This window comes from Lynx rufus, unplaced genomic scaffold, assembly GCF_022079265.1.
Source record: "Lynx rufus isolate CCGP_SWC_20201006 ecotype Redwood Valley unplaced genomic scaffold, mLynRuf1.p SCAF_17, whole genome shotgun sequence".
In the NCBI taxonomy this organism is placed as follows: domain Eukaryota; kingdom Metazoa; phylum Chordata; class Mammalia; order Carnivora; family Felidae; genus Lynx; species Lynx rufus.
The window spans coordinates 4,427,798-4,442,734 of NW_025814831.1; the positions used below are offsets into that span (position 1 = coordinate 4,427,798).

The window sequence follows — 14,937 nt, forward strand, 5'->3', positions numbered from 1 at the left end:
GTGTCGATGAGGAATGGGCAGCGACTGCCATGGGTACGCAAATTAGCATTCGCTGGTCTGGCCAGAAAACGCGTAGATAACCCCAAGACGACACTACACACTTCAAGGCATTTCTGGGTGAAACTCCAGTCGGATTCATAAGTAGCGTCTGCATGTAATTATTGTCAAATTAAAAAACAAACGTGTTCACGTAAAACATATTTTGTCAACTGTCTCCTATGAGAGGGGCTCGGCTCTGGTGGAAGCAGAGAGCCCCGTGGGGATTTGCTTTAAGGAATGAAGACCATCTTTGGTGTTTAGAAAAACCTTCAGGTATTTGCCAGTGATGCTTTCAGACACGCACGCGCCTCTGGGGGCAACCTGGGCACAGCCCCAAGCTGCACAGCCAGCCCCGTGGACAGAAGACGCCCCTTCTAGAAAGCCAGACCCCCGACAGCTATGACGTACCATTCTGGGCCTCAATGACCGCAGGCTCCACCTTGTCGAGATCTTCTTTGACGCTCATCTGTTTGTCTGCGATGACTTCCTGCTGCTTGTGCAGCTGTTCCTGAATTTCTTGGCTCATCACCTGGTGAGAGGGACGGCTCAGCTACGGGTCCGCGCTGTGTTGCCGAGTGCGACCCGAGCAACGGTCCTCACTCTGCTGAGCGCTCCGCCCCCACCCAGCAGTCTGAAGCCCACCCGGACGAGACCTCCACGCCCGGCAAGCACCTTTTTCTTCTCGGCCTCCTGCTGGTCCTTCACCATCTTCTTCAGCTTGTCATTGGCGGCCGCGTTCTTCACCTCCAGCTCCTGGCTCTTTATACGCAGGTCGCGCCGCAGCTCCTCCACCTGCGGGACGGGCGCCGCGTCAGGGGGACAGAGCCGCACAGAAATTTCCCGGAAAGGGGTCCTCACGCCAGCCCCCTGCCCGCAAGCAAAGCGAGCACCCGGGATGGACATACCTGGTCGACAGTTTCCTTGATCTTCCTGAGCCCGACGTTCAAATGCATCTGCTGCTCCTCCAGCTCACTCCGCTTCTCGTGGAACAGGTTGGCGTAGTGGTTAATGAAGTCCAGGTAGTGGCGAGGTGTGATGGCCATCGTCCGGCCCCCTCGCTTCGCTAGCCGAGCATTAGCCTTTGAGAAGACAGTGAAATCTTTTCGCTCTCGAGGACGTTCTCTGCTATTTGCCCTCCAAACGCTAACTGCTCTGTAGGCTGCCGAGTAACCTGGGGCAGGGACCCAGCCCCGAGGAATCACCCTTGAGACGCACCGGGTGGCTCGGTGGGTCGAACATCTGACCCTCGGTCGCAGCTCAGGTCACGATCTCACGGTTTGTGAGACTGAGTCCCGCACCAGGCTCTGCGCTGACAGCACGGAGCCTGCTTGGGATTCTCTTTCCCCCTCCCTCGCACACGTGTGCTCACTCTCTCTCAAAATAAACACACATGAGAAAAAAAGGAGTCACACTTGAGTTGGGGTCTCAGCTCAGCCTCCTACAAGATCTCAGGGAGCCCCGGGAACCCCTAAGCTCGCTCGTCAAACCTCTGATGACCCTGGCGACCTCACACGTGTACAGCTGGGGGGCACTGTGTAATGCCGTGCCTCCTAGGCCTTCTGCTTATTTTCCATGGACACCAAAGTAAGAGGTGGCACCAGGAAGAGGGCGAGAGGCGCGGCTCCGTGGGACCAGCTGCTCCGGCCTCTCCGGCCACGGCACGAGGACACGAGCCCAGCCAAGGAAGCCAGGGCAGGGCTACCTTCCAGAGGCAAGTGGAGGCAGCCTGCAGGTAATGGCAGGGGGTGGCAGGGTAGTGGTCGACTGGACGCCCACAGGCTCAGAGTGGTCTTTACGAATGCCTTTCAGATGGGAGCAGATGGGACTCTTCCATGATGAGGAGTCTAAAGCAAGGGACAGCAAACCCTGGCCAGTGGGCCAGACCTGGCCGCTGCCCATTTCTGCAGACGAAGTACTAGCGGCACACGGCCAAACCCACCCGTTTCCATGCGGGCCGTGCAGGCTCTGTGTATCAAGGCAGGGCCAAGCAGTCAAGAGACCCTCCTGGTCCATGAAGCTTCAAACATGAACTATCTGGCCTTTTACAGGAGAAGTATGCCAACCCCTGGCCTAGGATAGAGAACCAGAACCCGTGCACCTAGCGGCAACGAGAAAAGGAAAGCAGAGTAGAACGCTTTACGGAAGCAGAATCCACAGAGCAGCGAAGGTCAAGGATCTCAGAAGGTGCAGCCTGGTAAGTAGGAGGATGTGTCACCGAAAGAGTTAGCAGCGAGCAATGGTATTGTGCCTAATATGCAATACGCTAGGGTCTCATCTTCATCGATTTACGTCAGTACGATGGTTAGTTTTGCTTTTTCCAGGACCTTGAAACAACCCACCTGGTGAAGAGTCTGATGAACAAATACACAGCTGTTTACAATCGCTTCCCGATGGGACGGTGGCTGTGGTAGTTTGTCATACACAAGCGGCATGTAATCAGGCACAATGTAATTCGGCTTCTCCAGGTCCATTTTACTCGTGAATTCCTTGCCCACTTGATACAGCGCTTCAGTGGACCAGTCCCCAAACCAGTTCAACACACACCTGCAAAAGACGCCCACGTCTCAAATAGCTCCCAAGAGCCAGGTCTGTCCCTTGAGAAGAAATCGGCTGTTGTAACCCAGAGTAACCCAGAGCCGAGCACACGTCGTCCCACCTGTTGAAAAGTGCCGGGGAGGTGGCCGCACGGTCCTTGAGCCCCTCCGAGGACGGGTTCATGGTGAAGACGACGTGGAGGTTGCGGATGACCTGGCTGGTGAACCATTTGTACAGTTCCTCGTGCGAGTCCAGCATCAGGCCCTCCTTCTGGGCCCCCTCTTTGCACTGGGTCATCAGAGTGGCGTACTCATCTCCTTCAAAGAGGCCGGGGACCTAACAGACGAGAGGGCATTACGACTGACCGGCCCTGGGAAGCTGACACCACCACCCAACACCACGCAACGTGGCACGTACCTCCCCGTTGGCCAGAAGGGTGTTCATTCGCTCCAGGAATCCAGAATCTAACACGTTGGATTCATCCATTATAAATGCTATCTTTTCGTTCTTACAGCCGGAACGCCTCAGCACCGTCCTAAGATCTTCATCGAAGTCTTCCCCGGTGTACTTTCTGTGCACCTGCGGAAGCAGTCGACAGGTTAGGTCCAATCTCATTCAGGGAGCCGTGTGCGTGAGTCGGGAAACTGTCGCTGGGAGTAAGAGGCATCGACCAGACCCACCTTAATCTGGTACACACTCAAACCATTCATCCAGGCCACAAAACGGGACAGGGTGGTTTTTCCTGCTCCACTGACACCAATCAGAAGCAAGTGGCCTTGAGGCTGGCGGAATATCCTGACAGCATCAGAAAAGATGAAAGGGTTTTAGGCTCTGTTCTCCTTTTGACACTCGGGTCCTAAACTTTCTCAGGAGTTAACCTACAACATCTCTAAGGTATTTTAACTTAAATTGGTAAGTCAACCACTTGTTGAGCGACTGCTATTTGCCAGGCCTAGTGGGGGACATGGTCCTATCCTCCAGACACCCAGGTGGCACAAGGCAGAATCTAACAAGAGGTGTCAATCATGGCAGGAACAGACTATTAGCAGGAGCCGAGCGAGTGTGCGGGAGGCAGGTAAGGGACGGAGAAGCGGGACTTAGAAGGGAGGGGGGTTGCTTAGCTGAGAAGGCAGAGGTGGAGGTAAGGGGAGGTCGGCTGGGAGGATCCCCTACCACTACGTGAACAGTGGCGTGGGTGAGCAGAGAGGCTGTAACAACAAAAAGCCCACCGGTCGATCCTGAGCACGTGGTCTAACACTTCATTGAACAGGACCAGAGGAACGTCAAGTTCTTCTTCATAGAAGACTTTCAGCCTAGCCTTGACGTAATCTCTCAACTCTTCCTGGTCTACTGGGATGTAATCCTAGAAAAAAAGAATTAACACCCAATTACTAAGAGAAATCATCTTCTGTATTATACCAGTCAATTACAATTCCAGGTACCAGAAAACCGTTAAAATATACGAGAAGGTATCACTTACAACATAGCAACAAAAACGTAAGTTAGCTGGGACTCGATCTAAAACCAGGGGAAATCTTTGTAGAGAAAACGGAACGTCCCTGAAATACCTCATAGAAGGCCTGAATAAATGAAGAAGACAGAAACCATGACCGTGCAGGGATAAGTGAACTGCTGTAAAAACGTCAGCTCCATCCAACTTGACAGAGAAAGTGAATACGATCCCAGCCACAAACAATCTCAGTGGTGGACAGTGGGGTGGTTTTAGCACAACTTGACAAGCCAATTCTAAACTTCATTTGCAAGAGGAAAGGGCCAAGGACGGTCAGGTCAAGATCGCCCTAAAGAAGAACCAGGTGTGAAGGCCTATCCTATCAGACTTCATTGTCATTATCGATCAAGGTCATGCAGTTTTGAGCACAAGGAGTGACAAACGAGCAACAGAGCAGGACAGAGCCTCTGAAACAGACCTGTGCAGGCAGGGAACCCATAATGACAGATTCTGCCAAGTAAGGGATCATCCAACAAATAGCGCTGGGTCAGGACGTCCCAGGGGAAAACTGGAAACAGACCTGTAGCTCACTTCACACACACACACACACACACACACACACACACACACACACACACACGGGTTATGGGTTTAAATGACAGAACTCTGACATGTGCTTGTCAGAAGACACCATAAAGACGGCGACAGATGAGCCACTGGGAGAAGATGGTGCCTATAAATGAGAACGATTAGCATCTGGAGTCCAGAAACACACAGAAAATTCTAGCAACACCAAAGCTGTCTTGCTATTTCTTGCTTCTGTGCCTTTGCTTCTGTCAGGCCCTCTGCCTGGCAAGCCCTTCTTGACAAAGGTGTACAAGCCCCTTTAGGAGCCAATATCAGGGTCAGCTCTACTGAGATCTCTCCAGACGGAGCTGTTTCCATCGGTCTCTCTCCCCCATTGGACTGTGCGCTCTCTACAAGATTTTCCTCATCCCTGTGCCTGAACTACCTGCTGAATGGAACGCACATTGAAACTACATCTTACTAAAAATCCTACTCTCTTTCAGAAAAAGAACAGCTCACAACTATTCTAGAAGCGTCAACTTTGTATAGTATAACAGTCCAGGAAATGTTTTTACATGGATTATTCACAATTGGCTCATTTCTGGAGTGTGAGGGAAGTGAAAGCAAAGGGGAAGACTCCTTTTGCTGCAAACACACCGAAGCCTGGCCCCTGACAGGTGGGACTGCATGGCTCTGGCAGCAACCATCTCATGGGATAAGAAACACACGGCCGGCCCGCCAGCCCCGGGCACACTCCGGGGACAGTCTACCGTAAGTTATCAGCATCGTGCCTGGAACCAATGATTTGCTTACAGGGTACTTTGGGAAAAAGGTCTGTTTGACAAGAAGAGAATTCTAACTGAAAGAGCAGAAGGAAGTATTTCTGAAATGACAACTTGTTACCTTTGACAGCCAGTTGCTGTACAAGATGGGCCGGCTCATCGCCTTCTCTTTGTCTATGTTGGGAAAGTGCTTCAGAGCAACCATATCGATGTTCTCGTCTGTCCAGCGCCTCTCCTCGTCCTCCACGAGTCTGTCGAAGAAGAGCCATGTGTGTATCAATGCAAACAGGAGCCGTGCTGAGAGAACACCCCGTTTTGTTGGGGCTGTGGGCAACTCCAAGGGCTAGAATTAGCCTTTACCGGAAATTTTCATTTTTCTCCCAATGGAAAAACCTAAGAATCTTAACTCCAGACAGCTTAAACAATTAAAAATGTTATTAAACATAAAACCCCTCAAACCTATGGCACCGTTACATTAAAAAAATTCCTGGCTGGCTCAGTTAGAACATGCGACCCTTAATGTGGGGGTCATGAGGGTGAGTGCCATGTTGGGTGTAGAGATTACTTAAAAAACAAGTAAAAAAAAATTCCTCTAAAAGTGTTTAATCACATCGATTTACAACATGGAAACGTGATTCTAGTTTCTACACTTGCCTAATACAAAGTTCCCAGGGGAACAGGGGGACAGCCAACACACGTGGTGCCAGAGACCCAGGGCTTATAAAGGAAACCATGACGAAGCAGGTAAGACTGAACAAGTCCACATGGATGGGCCGGGGAGGGGGGGTGGTGATGAGCACCTCCTGAGAAGCTGAATGTGTGACGCACTCAGGCTACCGGGTGCAGGTCACATAGTTAATGCAGCCAATTGGAATTTAACACAACTTTATCTCTGCCATTTTGGAAAATCTGTGAAATTATGGGTCAAATTCTTTCATTATTTAAAAAAAATTTTTTTTAACATTTATTTATTTTTGAGACAGAGAGAGACAAAAAGCACAAGCAGGAAGGGGCAGAGAGAGAGAGAGAGAGAGAGAGAGAGAGAGAGAGACAGAATCTGAAACAGGCTCCAGGCTGTCAGCACAGAGCCCCCAACGCAGGGCTTGAACTCATGAGCCGTGAGATCATGACCTGAGCTGAAGTCGACACTTAACCGACTGAGCCACCCAGGCACCGCCCCCATCAAATTTCTTCATTATTAAAAAAGAGAGGGTTAGAAGTTTTTCTTGTTCCGTTTTAAATAAAAAGAAGCTAACGCGATGTTCCTTGCTCCCCTCCCCCACTTGCTTCGCTCATGCCGTGCACTGGGCTCTGGGGCGGGGCTGCTGTGTGACTCAGTAGACTCCCAGGAGCCCGGTGTGAGAGCCAGAGACCTACGGTGAAGCAAGTTCTGAGACTCCTCGTGAGCTCGGGGGAGGAGAGCTGCCCGGAGGCAGGACTCACTGGTCTGGAGGTGCAGCCGCTGGACACACAAGTCCGTACCCTCGGTCTGGAGGGAGCCATCTGCCCTGGGTTCTCCCAGGAGTAACATTAACTGACCGACCACATAAACCTGGGACTGCGAGCGGCCAGAGGGACTATGTCCTCTGCGAACGGCCACCTCACACTTACCCTGTGAGCGAGGAGACCTGCCCGGCCACAAGAGGCCTGACCTCCTGCACTGTTCCGAGCAGCCCGATTCACAGGCAGAACATTCCCCCAAAGAAAGGAAACTGTGGTGCTGTGTTAAATAGTAAATTAAGAATTATTAAAAAATGTTTTTAAAATGGCTTTTATTTATTTTTGAGAGAGAGACAGAGCGCAAGCAGGGGACGGGCAGAGAGAGAGGGAGACACAGAATCCGAAGCAGGCTTCAGGCTCCGAGCTGTCAGCACAGAGCCCGATGCGGGGCTCGAACCCATGGACTGCAAGATCATGACTTGAGCCGAAGTCAGATGCCCAACCGACTGAGCCACCCAGGGGCTCCTACTTTTTTTTTTTTTTTTTAAAGGAATCTCTATGCCCAGTGTGGGACTTGAACTCATGACCCCAAGATCAAGAGCTGCACGCTCTACCGACTGAGTCAGCCAGGTGCCCCCAGAAAGCGTTTAAATTCGCCAGAAAACTCCAGCTTGGACAAGGTTATGGGGCACAGGCATGAGAGTTACCGAGCTTAATGGAAGTGCCTCGCCCCCTACCTACCTACCTACCCTTACTGGTGGTGGGCAGTCCCTGAGCCCTGACACCCATCATGCTGGGGGTGGCTGTGCTCAGATGCCAACGCTGCCCTTGCCGCCTCTGCCCCTTTCCACCACCAACAGAGGCTGGCTCAAACTTGGGCAGGCCAGCCTTGCACAGAGCCTAACTCGGAGGGCCACAAGCATCAGTGTAGGCGGAGCACGGAGCTAACCGCATCCTTGGCCTTACCTGTCTTGGAAGAGACGGAGGGCTTCGTGTGCCCAAATCCGAATGAGGCCTTCCACAGGCAGGGTTTCCAGAGGTCTCAGGGCCTCAAAGATCCCTCGTACCCACCTCGTCATCTCACGGGGTGAGTAGATATAGTGGGGCTGTGTGTCCTGAGTGAATCTCTCCTGCAGGTTCAGAAAAGTGGGAGGTATGTATAAATCCCTTAAAACACATGAAAAGTGGCTAAGAGATCAAGTGCTGTGTAACATTTTTATATTCAAAACAGACAACCTAAACCCTAGAAAATTTAAGGATGAATTAGTAGACAACGTTGGCACCACTGGACAACTATCTGGAACAAAGTTCCATCCAAGTTGCTCACTTTTATGTTAAAATTAATTCTATTTAACGAAACTACAACAACGCTCTTCTGAAAAGACTTTAAAGCATGTAATTCCTAAGTTCAGGGAAAGCCTTCCTAAGCACGATTTTAAAAGCAGGAACAAAGAAAAAAAAAGATTTACACTTGATGATGTTAAAAATTCTGCAGGAAAAGTTGCAGTTCCACAGAACGAAAAGCAAACTAAATATCAGGAAGGGTACTGGACACTTCTGGACACTACTGGATGTGCAGGCAATCGGGGAGGAGCGGGGCGGCTGTGCCTGGTCGGGGGTGGGGGGTGGCCAGCAGCTCTCAGTGCCCCGGGAGGCACCGGAACCGGAAGGCGTCCCAGATGCGCGAGTCCCAAGCAGGAGAACCGCTTCCTTTCACCAGGCAGTTTGAAAGTGGTAATGAGGGTGGCGGATGGAGACGATGCTGGCGGCCACGTCGGTGGCCCAGCTGCCCGGAGAGCAGTTTGACAACACATCATCATTACAAATAACCACACGCACACCCATGGTTGTGCTGTAATAACAAGTGTCCGTGTCCTTTGAGAAACTGAGGAGTACAGTACCGATTTTGTAAAAAATACTGTATGTAACGTGTGCAGACAAGGGCAACAAGAAAAAAAGGGAAACGTCTGCAGTCATGGTACCTGGTAGAATGATTTGAGGACAGGCTCTGGGAAGTCCCGGCTCAACGAGAGCTCTAAATAAAGCTCCATCTTTTAGCAGCGCCCGACCCCGCGTACCTGAGACATGGTGTAGAACTCCACCATGGCGGCGGTGAGTGGCTCCGCGTACGTGCGCAGGGACGGGATGAGCCGCAGCATGGCCCGGTTGAAGGTGCCGTAGATCTGCGTCAGGGAGGCGGGTCCCGGGTAATCCACATACACGACCGGCACGTGGCGCAAGAATCTGCGTGAGGACGGCCGGCTCAGACTTCCCAGCTGATCAGCAGTGTGCCTGAGCGGAGAGTGCCCCGGCCCGGCCCGAGCCCAGGCCCAGACCCAGGGCTGTTTCCCGATCCACCCACACAGGCCTCACGTCCCCATTCGCGCAGATCACGCACAGACTGCTGGGGCCTGGGCGCCGACACTAACAGTAGGTGCAAAAAACTTTGAAAAAGAGCCAACCCCAAAAGGGAAAATGATGCAGGCTGATACAGCCTCATCGTGGCCCCACAGACAGGTCTGGGGCAGTTAGCTCGTTACGACCCAGAGAGTCAGTGCTTTTATTTTTGAGTGTCTTTTCCAGTATTGCAGCACGGCACAAGGAGCCCAGGGGCCACCCTACGATAATCAGCATTTTGTTACCTTTTTACGACCAAAACCAGATTTCTGCTGTGCTACGTTTAAAACAATCTTGGAACAGGGGTGTGTGTGAGGCCAGTGCTGTCTACGGAGCTGTGTGTTACCTATGAGAGAGGGGCTTTCTTCCAGGATCCGTGGGTGGATTACAAGCCCCGACAAACTGGATCCTCTCCAGCTTCACCCACGTTTGATCTGAGGTTCGGTAAAAGCCTCCATGCTCCACCATCTGAGGGAAAGCGGGAGGGTCAGCACATTAATGGCAAATGTGAACGAGGTCAGTGGGGACTTGTGGATGTACACAAACCTGTCTGATGAAGGATATGACCCTCTGTGTCCCGTATTTATCCATGTCTGGCAAGTTGATCTCATCACAGAATAGCACCAGCCACTTTCCAAGTTGCACCGGGGCCAAAACCACACCGTTAGGGGTGCGTCTGTACTCGCAGTAGTGGTCAAAGGTCTTCAGCAGGAGCTCTGGAGTGGTAGCACTCGAGAAGTTAAGACCCACAACCTTTAGACGGAAGAGGCAAATCGACCGTTACAAGCGCCATCCCGTACGTGAGCACCGAAAGGCCTGCTGCCCACCTCCCAGCCGCTTTACCTCCATGTCGGGCAAGGCCCGGAGGGCGCTGAAGAGGGTCATGGTCTTGCCAGACCCGGGGGGCCCGCACAGGACCAGTGGCTTGTGCTCAGCCAGCCAGGTGTACAAGAGGGCTTCGTGGCGGACGGTGTCCAGAGTCGGCACGACGACGTCAGGGGCCGCCACCTTGTGCGTCTCCACTTCAATCTGAGGCACCTTGGCCTGCCATGGCGACCATTCTCCGCTGATGGACACCTGCACCCAGAGAAGGGGTGCGGGTCACTCCGGGAGCCACACACCTCACTTAGAGACTTGCTCACTTTTATATAAACCAGAACTGCTCTCCTTATACCACATAAAGCAAAGGACAGCATCCTTTGATGAAACGGAAAGATTAATGGGGCATCTGGGTGGCTCAGTCAGTTAAGTGTCCAACTCTTAGTTTCGGCTCAGGTCACGATCTCACAGGTCGCGAGGTCTGTGCGGACAGTGCACAGCCTGCTTGGGATTCTCTCTCTCCCCGTCTCTACCCCTCCCTCACTCATGCATGCCCTCTCTCTCAAAACAAATAAAGAAAAAAAAAAAAAGAAATAAAGATTAAGCTCATGGTGAGGTGTCTCCAGGACGAATCACACCAACATGTCAAGGTCAAGGCAGGGAGGCCACTCCTTCATGCACTTACTTCATAATCAATAATCGGTATGTTGGGTGCAGCGGGCAACGGCACCGTTGTGATTCTTCTGATGTATTCACCCAGCTCTGCTCTCATTTTCAGCCGACTATCTCCAGACAAGGACCAGAGTATGGCATAAACCAAATATCGCTATTTAAAGAGAGAACAGGATCTGTTTTTAAATAAAATTTCAACAATGAAGACATTTATGGCAACATTAACCTCGCAAAGAGTGGTTCCCAGTGTTCTTGGATCATGGACATGCTTGCACCTTTCTCGGCCCCCATGAAAGCCTGACCCTGTTCCCAGGGAAGAGAACACACCCAAGCAGGCACGTTGTTTCAGGAGGTTCGCAGACACAGAGGCCATCTGTGCCCCAGCCCCGTCGAGCCCCACTCTCCTGCAATGCACGTGCTCGCTGACCTGAACGTAGCGCTCCAGCTGCTCGATCTGCATGGGGAAGTCGGGGTGGTTGGCGTTGTACTGGGCCACGTTGCGGCAGGCCTGGTGCAGCATGGAGAAGAGCGAGCCCAGGCAGCGGAGACGGGTCAGGTCCATGATGTGCTCCAGCTTGAAGGCGTGCTCCAGGGCCTTGGTGACCAGACCGTTGGACGTGAAGTACGGCTGCATGATTGTGGCCGCGTCCCTTTGGATCTGCAAGAAGCAGTAGATGATGTCTGTCATTTTGAAAAAACCCCGGAGATTTTCATATAGTCTAACCTAGGCCCAGAAGAGAGTCATGTGACCTGTAAACACACACACACACACACACACACACACACACACACACACACACACACTTTTCTGGATAACCTTCAATGATCAATCCTTAGTCCATCACTGTAATGGAAAAAGGCAGCTGTTCGTCAATTTGCAGAGAAAAGTCAGATAACTAAAAGAACTCTTTAAAGTTTCCTAAACGGGTCTTCACTTCGGCAGCTGATACTGCTTCGTGAGGCACTGCCACACGACAACACTGAGGGCCCAGCTTCCACAGGTGAGCAGCACCACGGCCCCCCCTGGCTTCTAGACCCTCGGGGGTGGAACACCTGACCTCACTGTGCAGGAAGCCCCCGCCCCCCGCCAGCTGCAGATCTGCGGCTGCACTTGGCAGAGCGGTGACGGCCCTCGTACCTGCAGCATTGGGGAAGCCGCCTCCTCCCCCTCGTCCTCTTTGCCCTTGCGCCGGCGCTGGGCCTCGTCCTCCCCTTCGTCCAGCGGGATGCTACGCAGCCTGGCCAGGAAGTTGTTGAAGATCATGTCTGTGCTGAGAACGTCCTCACTAAACCAGACCATGCCGCAGCGGGACACCGTGGCCAGAGTGGCGTATTTCAAGTCCTGTACTTCAAACATTATTCGCACCTTGAAGAGAAAACATAGAGCAGGTTTAATTTTGTAGGTTTGATAGAAACTGGGATGTTAAAATTCTTTTACCTATACACACATCGAAAGAGCGATTAAATTAAATCTAGTTTCTCTGCACTTATTTCAAAAAGCAAAACCGTCTACGGCTGTCATCACTACAGCACCTACCAAAGGCCCTCCACAAGGACCTGGGTAGGAAGTGTGTGTGGTGGGGAGAAAAGCAGGTGAGCCCACAGGACCAGCCCTTGGTGGACACAAGACACAGCTCCGCTGGAGGGGGCATCGGCTGGGGATGTGCGCTAGCCTTACCCTGGGCCGGGCACGGCGACACGCTCCCTGCCTGGACCCACCGACCCTCACACCCATCCCTGGAGCCAGGCGCAGTGTCCCTGTTCCACAGATGGGGCTGGGTACCTCACCCAGGTCCCACTGCTGGTAAGTGGAGCTGATATTCAAAGCAGACGGTCTGATTCCAGAGCCCTAACCTCAGTGCCGACACGCCTCACAGGAGAGCAGTCTCGTTCCAACGATAGTCAGGATCTACTGCCTAACGAGTTGTAACAGAGAGACCTGACGTGTCAAGACACAGGCGGAGCTAAGCGCACATTTCCACGCTGGCACTAGGCATCACTGGCTTGGCTTCTCAAGTGACGACAACCACTACTGCTGGCTCACAGGTTCATGATCACCAGGTGCTCCTGTGAAGCGACCGCCCCTTTTTCTCACGCCCACCGCCGGTCCCTCGGCGAGTCCCGTCAGCATGAACTTTAAATGACACCACAACTCAGCAGCTCCCGTGCAGCCAGCTCGCCCGGCCTGCCCCACAGCTGTGCCTGGGCCACCTCGCAGCCTCTGGATGGTCCCCTTGCTCCCACACGTCCTCTTCAACTACTCTCCACCCGACAGTCAGGGATGTGATCCAGACTCCCAGGGCTCCGGACTCACCCCACGGGCAAGTGCCAGTCTTTACACGGCCCTGGGCCCAACCTGATCTGGCCCCTTTCCTCTCTGGTCCAGCCGCCTTTTCTCCCCTCGCTCCTCATACCCCAGTCAAACCCCCTGCTATCTGGAGGCCCACGGGACCGGCTCCCTCACATGCCAAACACTTCTAGGTGATGCCTCCACGTCACCATCCCTGACCACGTACCCTCCAGCTCTCGCCAGCACCAACCACTGCCTTCCAGCTCATCTTTTCCTGAGCACTCGACACTGCTTACCTTGAGGGTCTGTTTTCCACATCAGACTGTACGCCCCAGGACAGCAAGGGCTTTTGTCTGTTTTGTTCCTGCTGGACCTTCAGTAGGATGCAAACCCATGCCAGGCCCACCCACGTTTCCTGATCTATCCAGTGATGTGTCCAGGACCTGGACCAAATGCTCGTTTCCAAGGGATAGCCTGGAAAGCTTCCATATCTAAATTACTCATTTTACCACTTCCCAGATGTGTGAGAACTTCACAAATCCTACTAACAACCCCGTAACGCTGGGTTTGGAGCATTAACTGGGAATCACGGAGCATGGTTAACATTCAGCAACAGTACAAAGTTCTTATAAGTTCTATAGAAGTATTTCCCACTGGTCACGGGAATGGAAAAATCTAGCACAAGGAGACTCAGTCAACTTTGAAAACTATTTACACAACCGACCACTACACTGTGGAACCTGGAACCTGCCCTCTAGAGTACACAGGACATTTGGTCTGATACCCCACGAAAGGCCACTTACATTGGGCGGAAGGCTGAGACGCTCGCCATTTGGCAGAGTCAGAAGCTTGTTGTCATCCAGCACCGAGTTCAAGTTCTCCACCCACTCAGGGTCCACGTCGCCATCGAAGACAATCCACTGGCGCTTTTGTAGCTCGCCCCTCACGTTGTCTATGATCCTGGTTTGGAAGGATTTTAAAACAGCTTTTTGAGATTAGAAACGCTCACTCTGCAACAGTCTCTGCAGTGGCATTTTCATTCATTCAGTCTTTGGTTGGAAAAGTAACACCCGCTGTTAACAGAAGGAGAGAGCACCCAGGTCCCACTCGCTGGAATCAAGGTTAGTTAACTCACTTTCTCAGGACATGTGTGAACAGCCCATCCGTCCATTCCCTGGTGTTGGGGTCCAGGGTTCCATAAAGGTGGTCTTTGCTGATGGCTTTGGGGTCGATGATGTGGGCCACGCCCTCCACGCCCTCGAGCCTCTCCAAAGCCTTCAGGAGAACACGCCAAGCCATGCTCTTCCCACTTCCCGAGGGGCCCACCATCATCAGGCCGTGGTTGATCTGGGTGATCTGGTAGAGCTGGAGGACCTGCAGAGCCAAAGACATCACATCCTGACCACTCCAGAGAAAGAACGAGAAGGTTCTTCAGCCCTTCTTCGTGGCAGCAAACAGGAGACATGTGCTAAAGGCCAGCAAGTGCTGCACTCGAGTTTTTAAAGCAGACATTATGTGGGCCGCACCCACAAAAAACATTTCAAGAAAGGTTTTAACTAAATTGTGGGGAGTTCTTTGTTAAGCTGGGAAGGCTGGGAGCCAGTGGAAGAGGGGGTGACTACCAACCTGCCTCAGAAGAGGCACAGAAGATCCCCTCTAGAGAGGGCAGAGACCCAACAGATGAGCCATCTGTGTGACCCAGCACAGCATCGCTCGCGCTCAGCAGGCAGCTTGTGTGATAATATACTTTTTAATCTCCCACAAGAACGAAACGGAGAATGCCACTAAGGACTATAAACCATGTGCCAATTAGCAGATTTATGTTCTTAATCTACGATGTTGGGAAGTCTTGTAAGTAGAACTTTTATTGGCGTGAATACTTTCTGTTACGATCGCACATTCAGTCAGCATTTCCACACACTACGTAAGTGAGGTTTTCAGCTAAA

At 52.2% G+C, this 14,937-nt stretch overlaps 1 protein-coding gene across 1 annotated transcript in view; it reads right to left on the reverse strand.

The window, feature by feature from the left end:
- Positions 1-14,937, reverse strand: part of DYNC1H1 (dynein cytoplasmic 1 heavy chain 1) — a 76,397-nt gene that overhangs the window by 14,601 nt on the left and 46,859 nt on the right. The window contains exons 33-51 of the mRNA XM_047080080.1: positions 14,127-14,365; positions 13,795-13,951; positions 11,840-12,067; positions 11,129-11,359; positions 10,715-10,855; positions 10,054-10,287; positions 9,757-9,963; positions 9,557-9,678; positions 8,892-9,057; positions 7,780-7,943; positions 5,495-5,624; positions 3,804-3,937; positions 3,255-3,369; positions 2,992-3,153; positions 2,696-2,910; positions 2,379-2,583; positions 945-1,118; positions 712-831; positions 448-568 (exon numbers count right to left, since the gene is read on the reverse strand). Of these exons, the coding sequence (XP_046936036.1) occupies positions 448-568; positions 712-831; positions 945-1,118; positions 2,379-2,583; positions 2,696-2,910; positions 2,992-3,153; positions 3,255-3,369; positions 3,804-3,937; positions 5,495-5,624; positions 7,780-7,943; positions 8,892-9,057; positions 9,557-9,678; positions 9,757-9,963; positions 10,054-10,287; positions 10,715-10,855; positions 11,129-11,359; positions 11,840-12,067; positions 13,795-13,951; positions 14,127-14,365 (3,265 nt within the window). The remainder of the gene's footprint in view (positions 1-447; positions 569-711; positions 832-944; positions 1,119-2,378; positions 2,584-2,695; positions 2,911-2,991; positions 3,154-3,254; positions 3,370-3,803; positions 3,938-5,494; positions 5,625-7,779; positions 7,944-8,891; positions 9,058-9,556; positions 9,679-9,756; positions 9,964-10,053; positions 10,288-10,714; positions 10,856-11,128; positions 11,360-11,839; positions 12,068-13,794; positions 13,952-14,126; positions 14,366-14,937) is intronic.